Here is a 16036-nt window from a genome sequence, read left to right as displayed (position 1 = left end):
AGGGACATGGCTTAGTGGGCATGGTGGTGTTGGGTCGATGGTTGGACTCGATGATCTTAAAGGTCTTTTCCAACCTCAATGATTCTATGATTCTATGATTCTATGACATCACCAACATTCAGACTTTCTGTAATAGCCCAAGGAGGAAAATGAAAGAAAACTTTGGTACTCACCATTGTGCAACATTGATGGGCTCAAGAAAAAACATTACCATCCATGTTTTACTTAATTAGCAGAACACCTCCTGATATTAGGAAAGGCAATTAGAAACTCTGCTTAATCACACCTTATCATTATAGGTTAAAAGTACTATTAACTCCTCTCTTTGTAGTAGATTTGAGCTTAAGGACACACTTCATGGAAATAGAGTTGCAGAGAAATAAATGTGGTTTGGGTTCACTGGTCCAGTTCCTCTTGGAGGGACTGGAAAAATGTAGGGGAAGTAAAATATGCTGATGATATGCTCCTGGAGCCTTTCCTCTGTGATTAAGAAATAAGTGACCACACAGTAGGTCTCTCTAAGGTCCTTACCCTGGTGCTGGTGGTTCGTCACCAAGTCCAGAATCCAGATGACACCTTGTTAAAGTCAGAGGTTTCAGCTGTGGGAAATGGTCTTAGTTTCTCCAGACCATTTCTGAATTTTGAGCACTGCAAGTTCTTTAATATACAACTCAAACCCAAAGGATTTATTTTTGGTTGGCACCATGTTGTAATTTGATCTCTGAGCACTACTTTTATGTGTGTATACTATGTATGTATATTATAATTTTACATGTGCATAATATGGGAGTGTGTATGTGTGCGTGTGTATGTACATAAATATACATATAAAATCATAGTGCCCACAACAAGTGAATCCAGAATACCCTTGAATTTAGATAGTACAGAGCTGTGATATCTAAACCAGATGCTTCCAGTACATAGTCTGTATATATCCTGATGATGAAAAATTCTGATTGGAGCCTATGGCTGTATCAGTAATATAAATGTTGCACCAAAATAATATTTTCAACTAATATTCTCTTGGCTGTGAAGACACATTAGGAGTGTCACTTAAAAAAGTCCTGATCAATTAACAGGAAAAATCCTTCAGAGCAAAAATCTGCTGAAGATATAGTTTTGTTCTATGTGTGTATGTAGGGCTGTTATGAAGAGGAGATTTACACCAGCTTTGGAGATGAGACAGCGAACAATCTTATATTTCTGTGTTGTCAGAAATCATATTTAAAACAATGGTTCTTAGATGTGGTGTCGGTGACACTCTCCAGCTTCATTCATAAGGTATGCTGCCACAACGAAAAACAATCCAGGCCTTACCTGGGAATTCTCTTGACTAAGATTTCCTTCCCGCATTTACAAAATTATTTGGCTTTTTTTAAAAAAAGAAAACAAAGTTAAAGCAAAGAAATTTACTGCCAAAGACTAAATCATTATAATGGTTTCTTGTGACTTGAAAAATATTATGATGAATCTCTGTACGAAAATTCTTTTTCTTTTCAACAATAATTAAGGGAGCATAATTCTGATATTTAGATGAAATATTGAGCCTTGTGAATGTAGGCTATGTTTATGATGCAGTAATCAAGATATGTGTATTGACTCGCAGGAATGAGGACAATGATCGTGCATTTTCCTAGGCAGGAGGCAGTAATTTCTGTGACTAATGAAACAGCCTGTAATTTGAGCAATTGGAGTGTATTCTTCCCAGCTTTACCATGTAACTTCTGAAAGTTATGCCACTTTTCTTCGTCCCCATTTCTTCTTATACAGGGGTGGGGTGTTCTTTTGTTAATTTAGTAATTACAATATATTACAAAGAATCCTGCATTGCTGTAATACGGACTTTCTGAAGGTGTTTCTAGGTTTTGGTATCCAGACCTGGATTATTGAAATATCATAAAAGGCTCCTTTTTTTCAAAGTCACAACTGAGTTTCCTTTCTGTAGGTGTCAAACTTTGTCCTTTACTTTGCTGTCAATTAGGTGTGCATTGTACAGAAGAGAGACACCAAGAAAATGTATGCCATGAAATACATGAATAAACAGAAGTGCATTGAGAGAGATGAAGTTCGAAATGTTTTTCGGGAGCTACAGATAATGCAAGGCCTGGAGCATCCCTTCCTAGTCAATCTATGGTAAGCAAACCTTTAAGATTCTGTCAAGGATTTCTAGTTTTCTACTTATTGCTGAATCAGTTCAGGCTATGGAAGGCTGGAAAGCTGAAAAGTACAAAAAAAGTTGTGGTGACTTCTTTTTTTAAGGTATTTAGGTTTGACCGAGGGTTTTATTTTTCATGAATACTTTAGAGATGCCCTTTTGCAACGGAATATTTAAACATCACATTCACCTTTTCATTTCTGGTTTGGTTTCTCTCCAGATTGTTACAGCAGTGTGTGGAAATGTGTTGCTCTGTCCAGCTTCATCATTTCTTTTTGACAATACCTGGACTAAACATCTGTTATAAGGCTGTGGAATATCAAACCCAACCATTCAGTTAAAACTTTTTTTAGTTGATTCAGAGAAAATTCAAAACTCAATTACTTTTAAAAAATGGCTGACATGGAACAACAGAAAAACATCTTTTTGTCACCCGGAATTTCTCTTATCTTCCCAGTGTTAGCCACTGCATGACTCGGTCACATATGAGTGTGAGAAAATGTTGGACAAGCAATGACTAGCTTCAACTACACCACCAACTTAAAATATTTGCTGGCTTTTATGTAATGATAGTAGTAATGGGACGCAGATTTTCCTCCCTTATCTAAAAATGACCTATAAAATTCAAAAAAAAGGGGACATAAACCATTATGATGTGAAAATTGTTCAGGTTGTGAATAGCTTGATTGGCTGCAGATGGTCACAGTGCAAACAGACCTTCTGTTTTGTGAGTTCTAGCTGTCTTACTAGAGGTCAGTGCCTAATCTACAGCCTTTTGCCCATCCTTTAGCTCACTCTTGACCTGTACAGGTGAAAAATTTCTTGTTGCCAGCTTAGCATCTTTCATGAACTAAAAGCCAAACTATTTTTTGGCTTGAGTTAACACAGCTTTATTGCTGTAATTGCAATTACAGTGGGTGCTGTAATTGCACCCATTTATACCAGCAAAGGATTTGATCCCAACGTTCATTCAAAGAGGACCTAATCACATATATATGTCTCAAGTGCTCTCCACTAGACATGAATGATCATACTTGAGCTAACCTAATATCCTGTTGGAGGCTTAAAGAAAAATATATAAATATTGTGACTGTAATACAAAACTTTCCGAGTATATTTTCCAAGGTTTCAGCAATTCTGGTGATTTCTTCACTAAAGATGTGGTATCTCTGTGCTTAGGAGCCTGTGGATTTTTCTTTCATGCATTTGTCTAATCTCTTTTGAACTCACACAAACTTTTGTTCTTTGACAAGGGGTGGCAAAGATCTCATGGTGTAACTAGACACTGTGCAGAAACAGTCATAGGTTAACATGACGTACAAGATACTTCAGAAAATATAATAATGCTGAAGGACTAAAGATCAAATATTTATTGTGAAACAAAAAGTATGCTAGGTTCCAATTACTGAATTATAATCAGCTAATCAATATTCTTTCATGGTTTTTATTTTTCATGCCAAAGATTAAACCTGAAATAAGCAATACCTTAAAATGTGTTGGATGTGGTCATGATTTTTATTGTATAATAATAATTAATAAAATAAATAATTAATTTAGTCTTCTCGTGCTTCTGAGATACTGTCACAAGATCTCAAAACTCAAATGTTATACTATATGTGTATATGAGAAATGTAGAAAATGAAATGTAGTACTCTAGAATTAACAAAATATTTCAGGCAAAAAGAACACTATTCAAGATGCTTCAGTGCACTAACAGTGTTCTATATTCAATGTCTCTAGCAACGCTTATAGTTGACCAGTCTATCTACGATGCTTATTAGGAAGAATGACAAGATTTTTCTCTGAAGGGAAGGCACAGAGGGGGCTTGCCCACCCATCAGATCACATAATAAATGACAGGTCACCTCCCATGGATAGGGCCTGAAATTTATCACTTGCATTAGAGCTTTTGACCCAGCTCAGCAGCCAACAGTCCTGTCTCCCTGTCACCAAGGTTAGTTTTCAGGTCTATGGTATGAGACAGAAGAACATGGAATAGTCTGAAGACCTACATCCAGATCTAAAATCAATGCCCACATTCAGGGATAGTCCTGCGAAGATAGGCAATTTGCTTGTGCAACCATTCAGCCCATGCTGCCTTAGCATCTCAGTGCTTTGCAGCCTGAAATGCCCATGTATACAAGATACTTTGTTTCTCCTTAGGGACAAAACATGAACATGTGAAGGTACAGCTAAGCTAGTAGGTGAAAGAGCATCCAGGAACATTCCCAGGTGCTGTCTGATGCAGCTGGACTGGCCCTTGGCCCGTGCCTGTCCCATGTGAGCCAGTCCCTTCCTAAACAGCTCCTGGGATAGTTCCAGAGTCACAGTATCCCACGGATCAATGTGGGGTGGCCAGTGCCCTTCAGCAGCAAGGACTTCCTAGCAGAGGCACGAGCTGCTCCCTGCCAGCTGGCCTGGAAATGCTCCCCAGCATGTTTCATCTACTATGATAAGCAGAGTGGCCAAACGAGAGTAGGAGATCCTGCTCTAGGGACCTCCATCCCTCTTGTTAAAGGTGGGCAACTGTGTAGTCAAACCCCAGATATATGAGACTCTACTGATATTCAGGCACTTGGACATGCACAATTAGAACTGTCAAAAATTTTCCAAAAATAGTTTCATTGACACTTAATATTTTCACCTGAAGTGTTCAACTCTAACATTACACATTCAAATGTCTAGTGATTCAAAGCCCTGACTCCAGAGTGAGCTACTAACTACTGGAGAACCTATATTTCACCCTGTGGGCTAGCACAGCAAAGGAAAGTCGTGAACCCAAGCCTCCCCAAAATTGATCTAGCCTACCCCAAATAACTCATTCTTTGTACCAAGCCCATAATATGTTTCTATAATTAGCCTTGCACAATCCTAAATGAATTTAAAATAGATTCTGATATATTTCTGGAGTGTCTACACTTGCAGACTGCAGTAACATGTTCCAGACCTCTGAATGCTCTAACTCAACTTTTGCCTGCATTTCAAGATGTACTACATATTGTCTTCAAATAATGACTTCTGTTATTGAACTGCAACAAAGGCAAAACAAAAATCACAAGTGACCCATGAATAATGGTCACATCTGTTCTATTAACACTAAGCTTTATGAAGCTCTTAAACATATTAATTATATTTTATGTATTTAATAATTGAAACTACATTTTATTTGCTTATTTACTACCATGAGAAAAGGAACACTGCAAGTACAAATGTAGTATTCCTTAAACATATTTTATGTGTTCCCAGCAATAATTTCTTAAAATAACAGCATTTTTGTTGGTAGTTGGTGAATTAGCAGCCTGTTTAATGTATTTTTACTGGCAGTTTAGATGCAATAATAATTTGCATTGAATACATTTACATTGTAGCTATAAGTTACACTAGATGATTAGCAGGAATCAATGAGATTTCCTCTTATGAGTCAATTCCTGGCATACTAATGGAAGAAAACAGCTGACGCTGCATTTCTTCTATAGCAATTGCAGCTAGATTTGTGGTTCATTTTTCTGAGTTAGATTTTTTTCTGTTCATTTTTTTAATTGCATTGTAAATGTACAAATGGGCTGTAACAGGAGCTACTAACTCTATCTTGTTTCACAAACTGGAATATTAATTTAACAAGGAATAGTTATGTCATGGTGTATGGGCAATAACAAAGCTGCAGCTCGTGTAAATGTTGAGTTTCTTTTGACGAGGCTTTTTTGGACTAATCTGTCTTTCTAGGCTCTATCACACTCTCTAGGGGTGCATATCAGTTTTCAGAAGTCCTGGCTAAGGTAAGATTTTAGTGACTAAAACTCAAAAATCCCATCAGCCTACTAAATTTAATTGGCATCTCCCTACTTAGCTGGGTATCCAACTTTGATTTCCCAAGGATATTCAGAAGTAATTATTCTGAGAAGGTAAGTACCAACCTGCCATCTAGAGCTCTGCTGCAGCCCCCACATCAGTAGACAGCAACTGACACTGTTAACTAAAAAAACACTAGCAGTCCTAGAGAAAGTCAGAAATTCAGTTATAGGCAGGACCCAGACTAAGACGAGTAGTGGTGCACAGCTTTTCCAAAATGGTTTAATTGTGGTGTGTGTGCATTTTACATTAGATATTGTCATTGGGTAAAAACTGAAAACAGACTTTGGATTAGGAACTGTAGTAAAGTATGTTTGCATAAAACAGTTTACGGGCTTGTGGTTAAACAGTCATGTAGTCTGTGAAGAATTGGGGATCTGGCTGCCCATGCTAAAGGGAGCCTAGAGCTCATATATCCTGCTGTCCAGACAAGCTGACTACTTGTCTACTACAGAAAACATGATGATAGTGCCAAGAGATTCGCTGATATAAATGTATCTATCTTATTTGCCCCTTGCAATCTCAGTGAAAAGTAGTTAGCTGGCTGGACCAGTCTGGATGACACTCCGAAAGTCTTCAGAAAAATCTACATTTCTCCATTGATCTGAAAGGGAAATTAGGTACTTATTTTGGTTGCATTGTCCCTTCCCCTTGATTCCTCCCTCCCCTAATTCCCAGTTATACGAAGCAAGACTTAAGCTTAGGTAGGTAGCCTAGGTCTGCTCTGTTGTTCTTTTGTCCGGAAGGGATATACATGATGAAAAAATTTGGGAATTTAATTATCAAAATACTTGCTTTTTTTTTCAAAGTATCATTTTCTGTAAGAAGTTCTTCAGTGTCATAAAAAATTATTTTTTTCTTTTGGATGAATTGAAATGAAATCTTATTTCTTTTAATTCAAAATGTCAAATCCCAAATCCAATTTTGGGATACCCAATCCAATATTGAAAAGCATATTTGGAGGAAATTCTGTTCATGACAACCTTTTCATGAGTTTGTGGGACTGTCCCTGACCAGAACAGCTGATTTTCAAAAGTTAATCATCCGGACCTTCAAAATAAAATTAATATAACGGTAAATCTCCCAACAATTCCTTTAACCAAAGGGAATACTAACCAAGAACATTAATCTTTCTTTGAGGAATGACATCATCAAAAAGAAAAGTTGGCAACTCAAGAAACAAACATGAAGCCCTTTAGTTATGCATGACAACTGTACAAAGAAGTAATGAGATATACTTAAGCAATCTGTCATAAGTTAAATTCTCATGGAGAGAAAGAGAAGAGGAAAGAAGGCAAACCTTCTGTAGTGGGCAGTTCTGTTGGTATCCATCAGTAACTCCAGCATACAGAAGAATACAGAACAGCTAATATAAAACAAGGGTAGCATCTCAACTCCAAAAGATCTATATTAAAAAGCTTTTTGAGGCTCATGCATCTTCTCTGAGCTTTATTAAATTTAACTTCACAATCTCAACTTATAAATCTTATTATTTGAAGTATGAACTGTCTTTCATAACATCTGACACAGAAAAGAATCATTCTTCTGTAAATGCTCATAATAGCTTGGAGGGTAACAACGTTTTTCAGGAAGGGTTTGGGGTTGATTTATAACCTTCATTTTAGAAATGAAATTGAATAAGTGCTTAAAGACATGTGAGCCTTGTAGCTAGTTTTATCACCGTTAGAGGCATTTCTGATAATAGAGATTCCTTCTTAAAAGGAAAAGCAGTCCTGTTTTTTATCAGACATTTTGTATGTCGTGTATTTCAAGCATAGATGAAGGAGCTGTAGAAACGTCAGCTCCTAACATGGTCCCACCTTGAGACTTCAATGTGCCCCTCTAAGATCCAGCATTTTATCCATGTTTATCCTTCCCCAAATATCTGGGTGTCCCCTGGGTGAGACGTGTAGCGTTCCTGAAAGGATCCATATTTTAAATATCTTTCTCACAACATGCATTAAGACTGAGCCAAGAGCCAGGTTACTCCCTATCTACCAACGTGGCTAGACTTGTCATTACATGACTTGTCTTCAAACATGAGTAGATCCACTGGCTGCTCTGAAAATAATACAGCTTACCACAAAAGACAGAAGTTTTTTGGAAAAAAACTCATATATCAAAATGGTTTCTCTGCTGATGTGGAACAGAAAAATCTGAAAAAAGTTTTGGACCATTCCTCAAAACTTTTGGAACATTGAAGTGATCTTATTTTTAATAGCCATGCTTAAAGCTGTTATACACTTTTTAAATTGTCAGAACAATTTCAAAGGCAGCAAGAGGGAGAAGGGTGAAGATTTACTTTTGTCAGCTTATAGGTCATTTTCCTATAGACAGAACAATATGTTTGATATATTTAACAACACATAAAGAAGTGTTAGCTGCATTCTCAGACTGCCTCTATATTTTGATGTATTTTTCTTTTCTACTCATCAGTCTCTGGAAACTGTATGTATTTCATAACACAGATCTACAAAAGTACATTACTGCTACCAGCTAGAGTAAAACTAAGTTTCAAATCCAGTGAAAACTGGAACAAGTGAAGAACACACATTGTAGCAAAATAGCATTCAGAATTTTCTGAATTCACATAATACCCCCAGCTAGAGTAAAACTAAGTTTCAAATCCAGTGAAAACTGGAACAAGTGAAGAACACACATTGTAGCAAAAATGTTCATGCATTTCTGAATTCACCTAATACCCCAGTCTGTCTTCAAAAGAAAGGGAAGGTAAAAAAGAGAAAAAAGAATGCTGGAGAGAAGAAATTATTTGTTCAGTCTCAAGTGTTGGATGGGTCGTTTAACGTACACACACGCACAGCTGGAAATTATCACTCCTCTGCGAAGGTGCCCTTTCTAGAATAGGCTGTGAGAAACATCACCTTGGACTGCCCCATAGCACGGCTCTGCTCCTCAGATTGGCATCAGAAATGTGTATAAACCTACAAACTCAGGGAAGCAAGAGCACCTGGCCAAGTGTTTTACTGCTGGGTGGAGCTGAAAATAACCAGTCAAGGAGCATCAATTACCTATCAGAGACCCCAAGCACCAAGAGGACGTGGTTCAGGTTGGTCTTAGGTAAGTTTGCTTAGTCGCTGCAGTGTTGTGTAACTTGGCTTGGTATAGTAGACCTAATCTGGAGTGAAAATGTTTTATAGGGGATGGAAAATGTCTTTTCTGATATCTAATATGACCAGCTTTCTGAGCTTCGTGAGACTCTATACCAAAGGTTGTGAGTAAAGTCCGTGGTCTAAAAGAAAAATTACATGATATTTTTGGAAGGGAGCAGGGGTGTTGTGGCGTTTCCTGTTGGGACACAGGCTGGGTGTTTGCTACTAGCCTGACTGCCTCTTCAGCAGTAAGGAGTCCTGCTGAAAAGGAAAGTCAGGCTGTAATGATGTCTATCTTAATAGTATGTGGTGGATCCCCAAATGGTCATGAAACAACAGATCCTGACAAACATTCAGTTTTCCTGGAGAGTAATGAAGGTGCTCAATGCTTTTAGCTCCCTTTGGTTATACCCAGCTGCTCTAAGCCTGGTTTATGGGAAGAAAGGCTACGATGTTGCCCTCTTTGGCTACACCTATGCTAGTAATTTAAATCTGGGTATTCTTCCTGGACTCTTGAACCCAATCTTCCATACTGCTAAATATTTTTAGACCCACTCCTAGCCTCGCTGTGGGCTGGGGCATGAGCACTATCCCAGAGAAGCCCCAGGCGCAGCCAGATTGCTCCGAGTAGGCAGCTTGCATGCCATCACCCTGTTTTTTGAGGCTGATGGTTTAATAGTCTAGGCACAGACTTTTCTGTGCCATTTGGTCTTGGTGCTGGAGAACAGCCACTGACATGTTTATTGATACAATATACATTTCTTACTTCTTTTGTGAATTTAACTGAGGTCGTGAACCCCAGGCCATGTAATCCTGGGCCATTCTAGATATCTGATGGGTTCTAAGATTCCTTTCCAGGCAAGAAGAATTTGTAAATCAAGGGAGAAAGATATGTTTAGTTTCTCGTACAGAGCTTAGATGGGTGAACTCTTTTTGCTCTAGAGGGAGCAAAGGGTGAGTACTTTCCTCAGATAGCTAGATCAATTCATCACTGCATTAATGTAAATCTGGAATTGGTAAAGATATAGAAGTTTTATATCTAAGATTGAAAAAAATGTCTGTTCTCCAGAGCCTTAGAAGATATAATGATGGAGGAAAAAGGGCAAGAAAAGGTGATAAGGCAGCAGGAAGGGTAGGATAATTGGAAGAAGAGAATATAGGAAAGATTTGTCTTGAGTTGTAAATATTCAGGATATTATTTCTGGCTGTGGAAATTACATTGGACTCAACACTGCCAGTTGGTAACCTCTGGATGCTTGTGCTAAATAAGTGTTAGCTGGAACATCTTCACTGACTGATGAATGCATGATCCAACAGTTACTTATTTTTGTGCTGATTTTAATACCTTAAGATACTAATTGGCAGTATTGGAACACTGTCTCGAGTCTGCCTATATTGAATTTTGTTCCGGTGACTAATTTTTTCCTGTGAGAAATTGCTGTCACCTTGAAATATATATCTTTGGACTTAACTTTAATATGGTCCTCATAAAAGCAGGAATTGGCCTTTGGCATAGTTTAAGTTTTGATCTTTTTTGCATTAAAAACTGCTGCAATAGATATTTCATCTCATGTATGTCTCGTTGCATCCTGGGACCTTTCTTAGGAGCCTGTCTTCTGCATCGTTCTTACCGAGACAGAGACTTTATTTGCTGACCCATAATAAACTTTTCTCACACAAAGCTTTCACTGCAAGAGGAATTTTATTTAAACACCGATAAATATCAAACTGCTGGGAAAAATAATCCCTTTTGTTTTAAGAATGTTCAGTTTCAGTCAAGTTTCTCTTATGAATTCGCCATTATTGCTTCATTCTGCCTTCACAGGGAGATAGCTGCTATGCAAAGGAGACACTCTTGAGCTTGGGGCTAGCCTTGGCCATGTCTCAGGTCTGTGGTGTAGATAGTCACAATAATTCTCTGCACATTTGTGGCAGGGATGAGTATTGTTCCTTTTTGGCCAGAAGCAGAGCTCCAGTGCTGTGGCAGGGGTATGCTCAGGAGAGCTTAAAGGGGAGCAGGGTTCCAGTGCTCTCAGCCTAACGAGATGGGAAAGAAAGAAGAAAAGCCCTTAGACATTGCTTCAGACTCCTCAATTGCCAATTTAGGCAAGCAGTCCTTTTTTTTCTTTTTTTTCTTTTTTTCTTCATTCTCTGCTTTAAAGGATATGAATGCCAAACATGATAGCTAGAGTGTGTAATTAAACTGATAACCAAGGTCCTGTAGGTAAAGTGGTTCTCATAATCAGTGACAGAGTAATGAGTTCATCTTGCAAATCTACTGTTTTCAGGCAGGCATGAGCGATTCTTACCTATGCTATGGAAACTGGGACTGCAATTAGCCTGTACTAAAAGCTCTGCTAAAGGTAGACTATATAAGATGCAGCTCAGCACCGCTTTAACAAAGCTCTACAACTGTGGGACAGCCATCAGACTGCAAAACTGTCTTGGATGTACTTGTAAAATCGTCCATAGACATCCAGAGAGTGAATGCAAAGTAGGTGATCATTACAGCATGAAAATAAGTGTTTAACTCTTTCACTGCAAAACTTTGATACTGAACAGATCCTACAAATCTACACCTAGTCAAAAAATGTTAAAGTTATTCTTGGAGACTATTGGTGGTGTAATATGGCTTGGAAATTATTCCTAGTAGTTTAATTTAGAATATATCTGAGATTTTAGCAATGATATTTTTAGTTCAAAACAGAGATGAAATGCATAGGTAAATTCCTTTTTATTTATGATAGGTTGATGTAAAAGTTGGGGCACCAATATTAAAAACAAAAAAACCACCATGCAACAAGCAAGGAATATCAAAATAGTGATAATTGAAGTAATGTCTGTGTACTTCAGGTAATATGTTAGCTCTTCAAGTCAGATCTTTCCTTTTTACTTCTGCTAGAATGCCAAGACTATTTTTCATGTTGCCAAATATTAGAAGTTGGGGACTTTTTTGGACAAATGTCCAAAAGGACAGAACAGAAGACAAAAGTCTAACTATATAGATTTAAGAGGTGTAAATAAATAAATAATAATAAATATCTTGATAATAATAAAAATCTTGAGTGTAAGGCAATTTAAATTTTGCATTGTAAGAATTGTACCAAATAGAGTGGATTTAAAATGGCAAATAGTGGGATTGAACCAAAGCAAGAAGTTCTGTAATGCATTATTATTTCAATATTGCCTGCTTAGGGGACCCTTTGCCTTGGTCCATTAAAATTTATCAAAGCTTTTATTTTTTTAAAAGTCAATTACAGATTTTTACAACACAAGTGTGCACTTAATTCCATTTTATTGGACTAAAATGATATTTATTGTACTTGTAAAGTGCAGTGAGAAGCTGAATCTGACTTCAGAAAGTGATTAATGGTATCTTGTTTCTAAATTAATGACAGTTTTGCAGTATAAAGTTCTCATTAGAAGAGACTAACTCTCATGTTTCATAAGTACACGCCACATAAAGGAGGATTTAAGGTTCCTTTTCTACTGATGTTGTACTTTTTACAAACTATGTCCTGACCAAAGAAAGGTCGTGGGCTATGAAGATGGCTATTTAAATTCCTCTGCAAAACAGTTGTGGCCGGGAGGAAAATGACTTCTGCCTGTCAAATTCTCTGTAACTACCTAAACTAGAATTTATCCAGGATGCAGAAGATGATAAATTCTTTCTTGCAAAAAGCTGAGGTGGTGGGATTGAGTCTTGATGGCAAACCAACAAGCAAAATGGAACTAACAGAAGTAACTCTTCTTCTTGACCATAGCTTTCACAGGTTGACCAACAGATGGGTTGGGAGAAGGGTGGGAGAAAATAAGAATGCAAACAGAAGTGATAATGAGCCTGGTGAGGGTTGTGAACTGTGGGATGAAAGGAGAAGGCATTTTTCACTTTCAGTGGGTACAAAATCTAATCTAATCAGAAAATGTAACCAATATTGGTGCATAAGTCAGATTCTTCAAGGTCTGAACTTCCTTTACTTCCCTTTATTTGAAAATAAAGAAAGCAGAAGAGGAAGTCAGGTTTTGTTTCTCAGGTCTCTCCAAAGAAGAGGAGGCATGCGCTATAAACCTCTGTGCATGCTGTTCTTTCTGTGGAAGCTGAAAACTCTGCAACCATTTAAAAAAAAAAAAAAAAACCACCAAAATATTTTGTTCACCTTGAACTAGAACACTTGAAATACTCCCTTGAGCAAAATATCCTTTATTTGAAGATAATATTAAACCCCAAAATATTTCATCATAGAGAAAATAATTTAGTAAATGATAAATGATCAAATTATATGATAAAAATAGAACAGCATATTCTAAGCTTTATACATTTAAAAGAAATTTTAGGAGTTAAGCTTCATAAGGCAGTAGAATAATGTAGAGATATAATTTACAAGTTAAGATATTAACATCCGAGAGGGATAAAATATGTTATGCTGGTCTCAGGTACTATCCTTATTATTATTGTTCATCGCTTAGTAAATGGTGACATCTGTAGTTTTGATAGTACAGTACTTCATTCCTTAGAGCAGTGTAAGCATGGCTTCTTTCCAGTTAGTACAACCAGCCCTATATAAATGACAGGTAGTACAATTTTCACTTCTTGAAACAGCTTTACTGGATGATCCAGGGTTCATATGTGAACACTTGCATATTTTTACTAGATCTGGGAAGCCTGGTTAGCAACATCTTCCACTTCAGCCATGGTCTAGCTGCCTGCATTTAAGTAGTCTTTAGTGAAGTATGGGCTTAGACAAGCTACCTACAGTTGTATTGTCACTTTTCTAAAAGCCTTGTGGCATCTGGTGTCTAACAAGGCTCCTATGAAATAATGACAAAAGTCTGATTCTGATCCATATTTGGGATCACTAAATTACAGAATGATACCAATGAAGCATAGGGTTTTCTAGCATTTGTTCAAGTGGAAACAAGAATTTCAGCTGTACTGAAAAACTGGCACTAGTCATTAGGATACAAAGATATAGAAAGATTGATAAGGCAGGCTTTTAAAAAGGAGTGAAACATTGAAAATGACATTGTGAGCATCTAGAGTCACAGACAGCAGCGTGTCTTTGGGACTAGCTGTGTGGTGGCTGCCTCACGCACACATGTGCTATCGAGAAATGAACAGCTCTTCCTCCACATCCCAAGTAAAAGGCTCTAAGACGAACAATTTGCCAGAGAAGCTCTGTGACCAACAGCCACCTCAGCAGCCTGGGACAGCTGAAGAGCACAACATGATTCACTCAGAGTAACAGGGGAAAACCCACTACTTTTATGACTCTTTAACCCAGTTCGATGCTGAAGAAGAAATTGAACTTTTGTGTTGGTACTGCTCTGTCAGTGAGCTTGTATTTAATTTTCCTTTGAGCCCTTAAACAACTCCATACTGCATCTGTATCTGTTCCTAATCAATCATGTTAGGCCTTTTTCTGCTCATCAAGATCTATCACTCACTTGTGATGCCAGAGAAATGCTTGCTCAGATGCAGTCTCCTGGGTTTCCTCTCCCATTCCTCTCAGTCCCACTCTTCTCTGGAGTCGTCTGGCTGGCAGTCCATTTTGTTGTATGAAGGCTGTTGATGTCTGGTGAACTCTTTAAAATGGTTTACTTTATTTCCTGAAATGTGGCTGGATAAACTAAGTATTTTTTAATGTCTCCCTCTTTCTTTTTTCTTTATTTCTTTTTTTTTTTCCTTTCTGTAAGTAATTCAAGACTATCTTATAACACTTATAATAGTGTTTTGGTACGCCAGCTTCAGGATGCCCCATCAATAAATATTGAGTTGCCTGTGGTTCCTTCTTTTGCTGTCTATTTAATACAACTAATGCCACATGCACATTAACTGCATAATTAGTGGCAATGGCTGATATTCCAATTCAGATTAAAAAATATCTTTAATTAGTGTTATCACAACCTTTGACAAGTATAGCCTGCTTTAATGACATCCTATATTCATTATTCTGTAACTGTTCTAATGAACAGTTTAATTTCACACTCTAGAAAGTAATTTTTGTTTGCTTTTATCTCTCTTACTCAGGAGACATCTGAAAACTTTGCATGTCACTAAGGCTCTTGTGCTCTCCTGAGTTGTCTGTGCTCTTTCCCAGTGACAAGAGAAAAATGGGGCCCTTAAACTTGTTGTCCAGCCTCTGTTCAGGCAAGGAATCCTGGCTGAACAACACCTTCTGCAACCTTGCAGGCACAACCTGGTTTTAAGCTACAGGACACAAGAAACTAAGGGTGCCGTCAGTAGCTTCAGAGTAATGGAGCTGTCAAACGCCTTCGGGTTGGGAAGCAACGCTGTGCACAGTGTTCTCCAGCCCTGTGCACAGAAAAGGGCAGGAGTCACAGCCGAGGCTCCCAGCCAGGCTAACAGGATGGGGCAGCTGGTACCGGGGTCCCATCACTGGCGCGGCCAGCCAGTTCGGTGGTGCCTCAGCAGAAATCGATATGCTCCCTGCTTAAACACTTTTTTCCCCTGTTTAATCAGTCATGTGTGAAGCGATTCAGTTTAACCTTGGGAAGATGTTTTGTTTTATTCATTCATGACTCCCAGAAGTGGAGGATGTATAGTTATAGTGAAATTAAATGATAGTGTCCAACAAGCATCTCCTTCCCTGAGACATAGTGTTTTTTGTTGCAGTCTAGAATCAGTGGTAAAGACAAAATCCTATAACTATCCATTGATTAACCTGGAGGAAAAAAGTATTACTTTTAATCTCCTGTCTTATTTACTTGGAGAACATGATTAAATAATAAAAAGAAAAGTCTCGATTAAGCTTACAGGACTTTCACCCATGCTATCCTCTACCCTCTTCCACATTCTCCATGAGTATTGAATTTTTAACCTGAAGCTGCAGCAGGAGCATAAAAACATAGAATCATAGAATCATTGAGGTTGGAAAAGACCTCTAAGATCATCGAGTCCAAC

The 16036-nt window shown here is 37.8% G+C and overlaps 1 protein-coding gene across 2 annotated transcripts in view; it reads left to right on the top strand.

The window, feature by feature from the left end:
- STK32B (serine/threonine kinase 32B) overlaps window positions 1-16036 on the top strand; it is a 161652-nt gene that overhangs the window by 11333 nt on the left and 134283 nt on the right. For both annotated transcript variants that reach the window (XM_019470628.1, XM_019470627.1), the window contains exon 2: window positions 1982-2133. In XM_019470628.1, the coding sequence (XP_019326173.1) occupies window positions 2015-2133 (119 nt within the window). In that variant the 5' untranslated portion in view covers window positions 1982-2014. The remainder of the gene's footprint in view (window positions 1-1981; window positions 2134-16036) is intronic.

The sequence above is a fragment of the Aptenodytes forsteri genome, unplaced genomic scaffold (genome assembly GCF_000699145.1).
Source record: "Aptenodytes forsteri isolate BGI_AS27 unplaced genomic scaffold, ASM69914v1 Scaffold111, whole genome shotgun sequence".
Taxonomy (NCBI): Eukaryota; Metazoa; Chordata; class Aves; order Sphenisciformes; family Spheniscidae; genus Aptenodytes; species Aptenodytes forsteri.
Note: the sequence above shows the minus strand (reverse complement) of the source record. Positions and strands in the feature narration are given on the sequence as shown.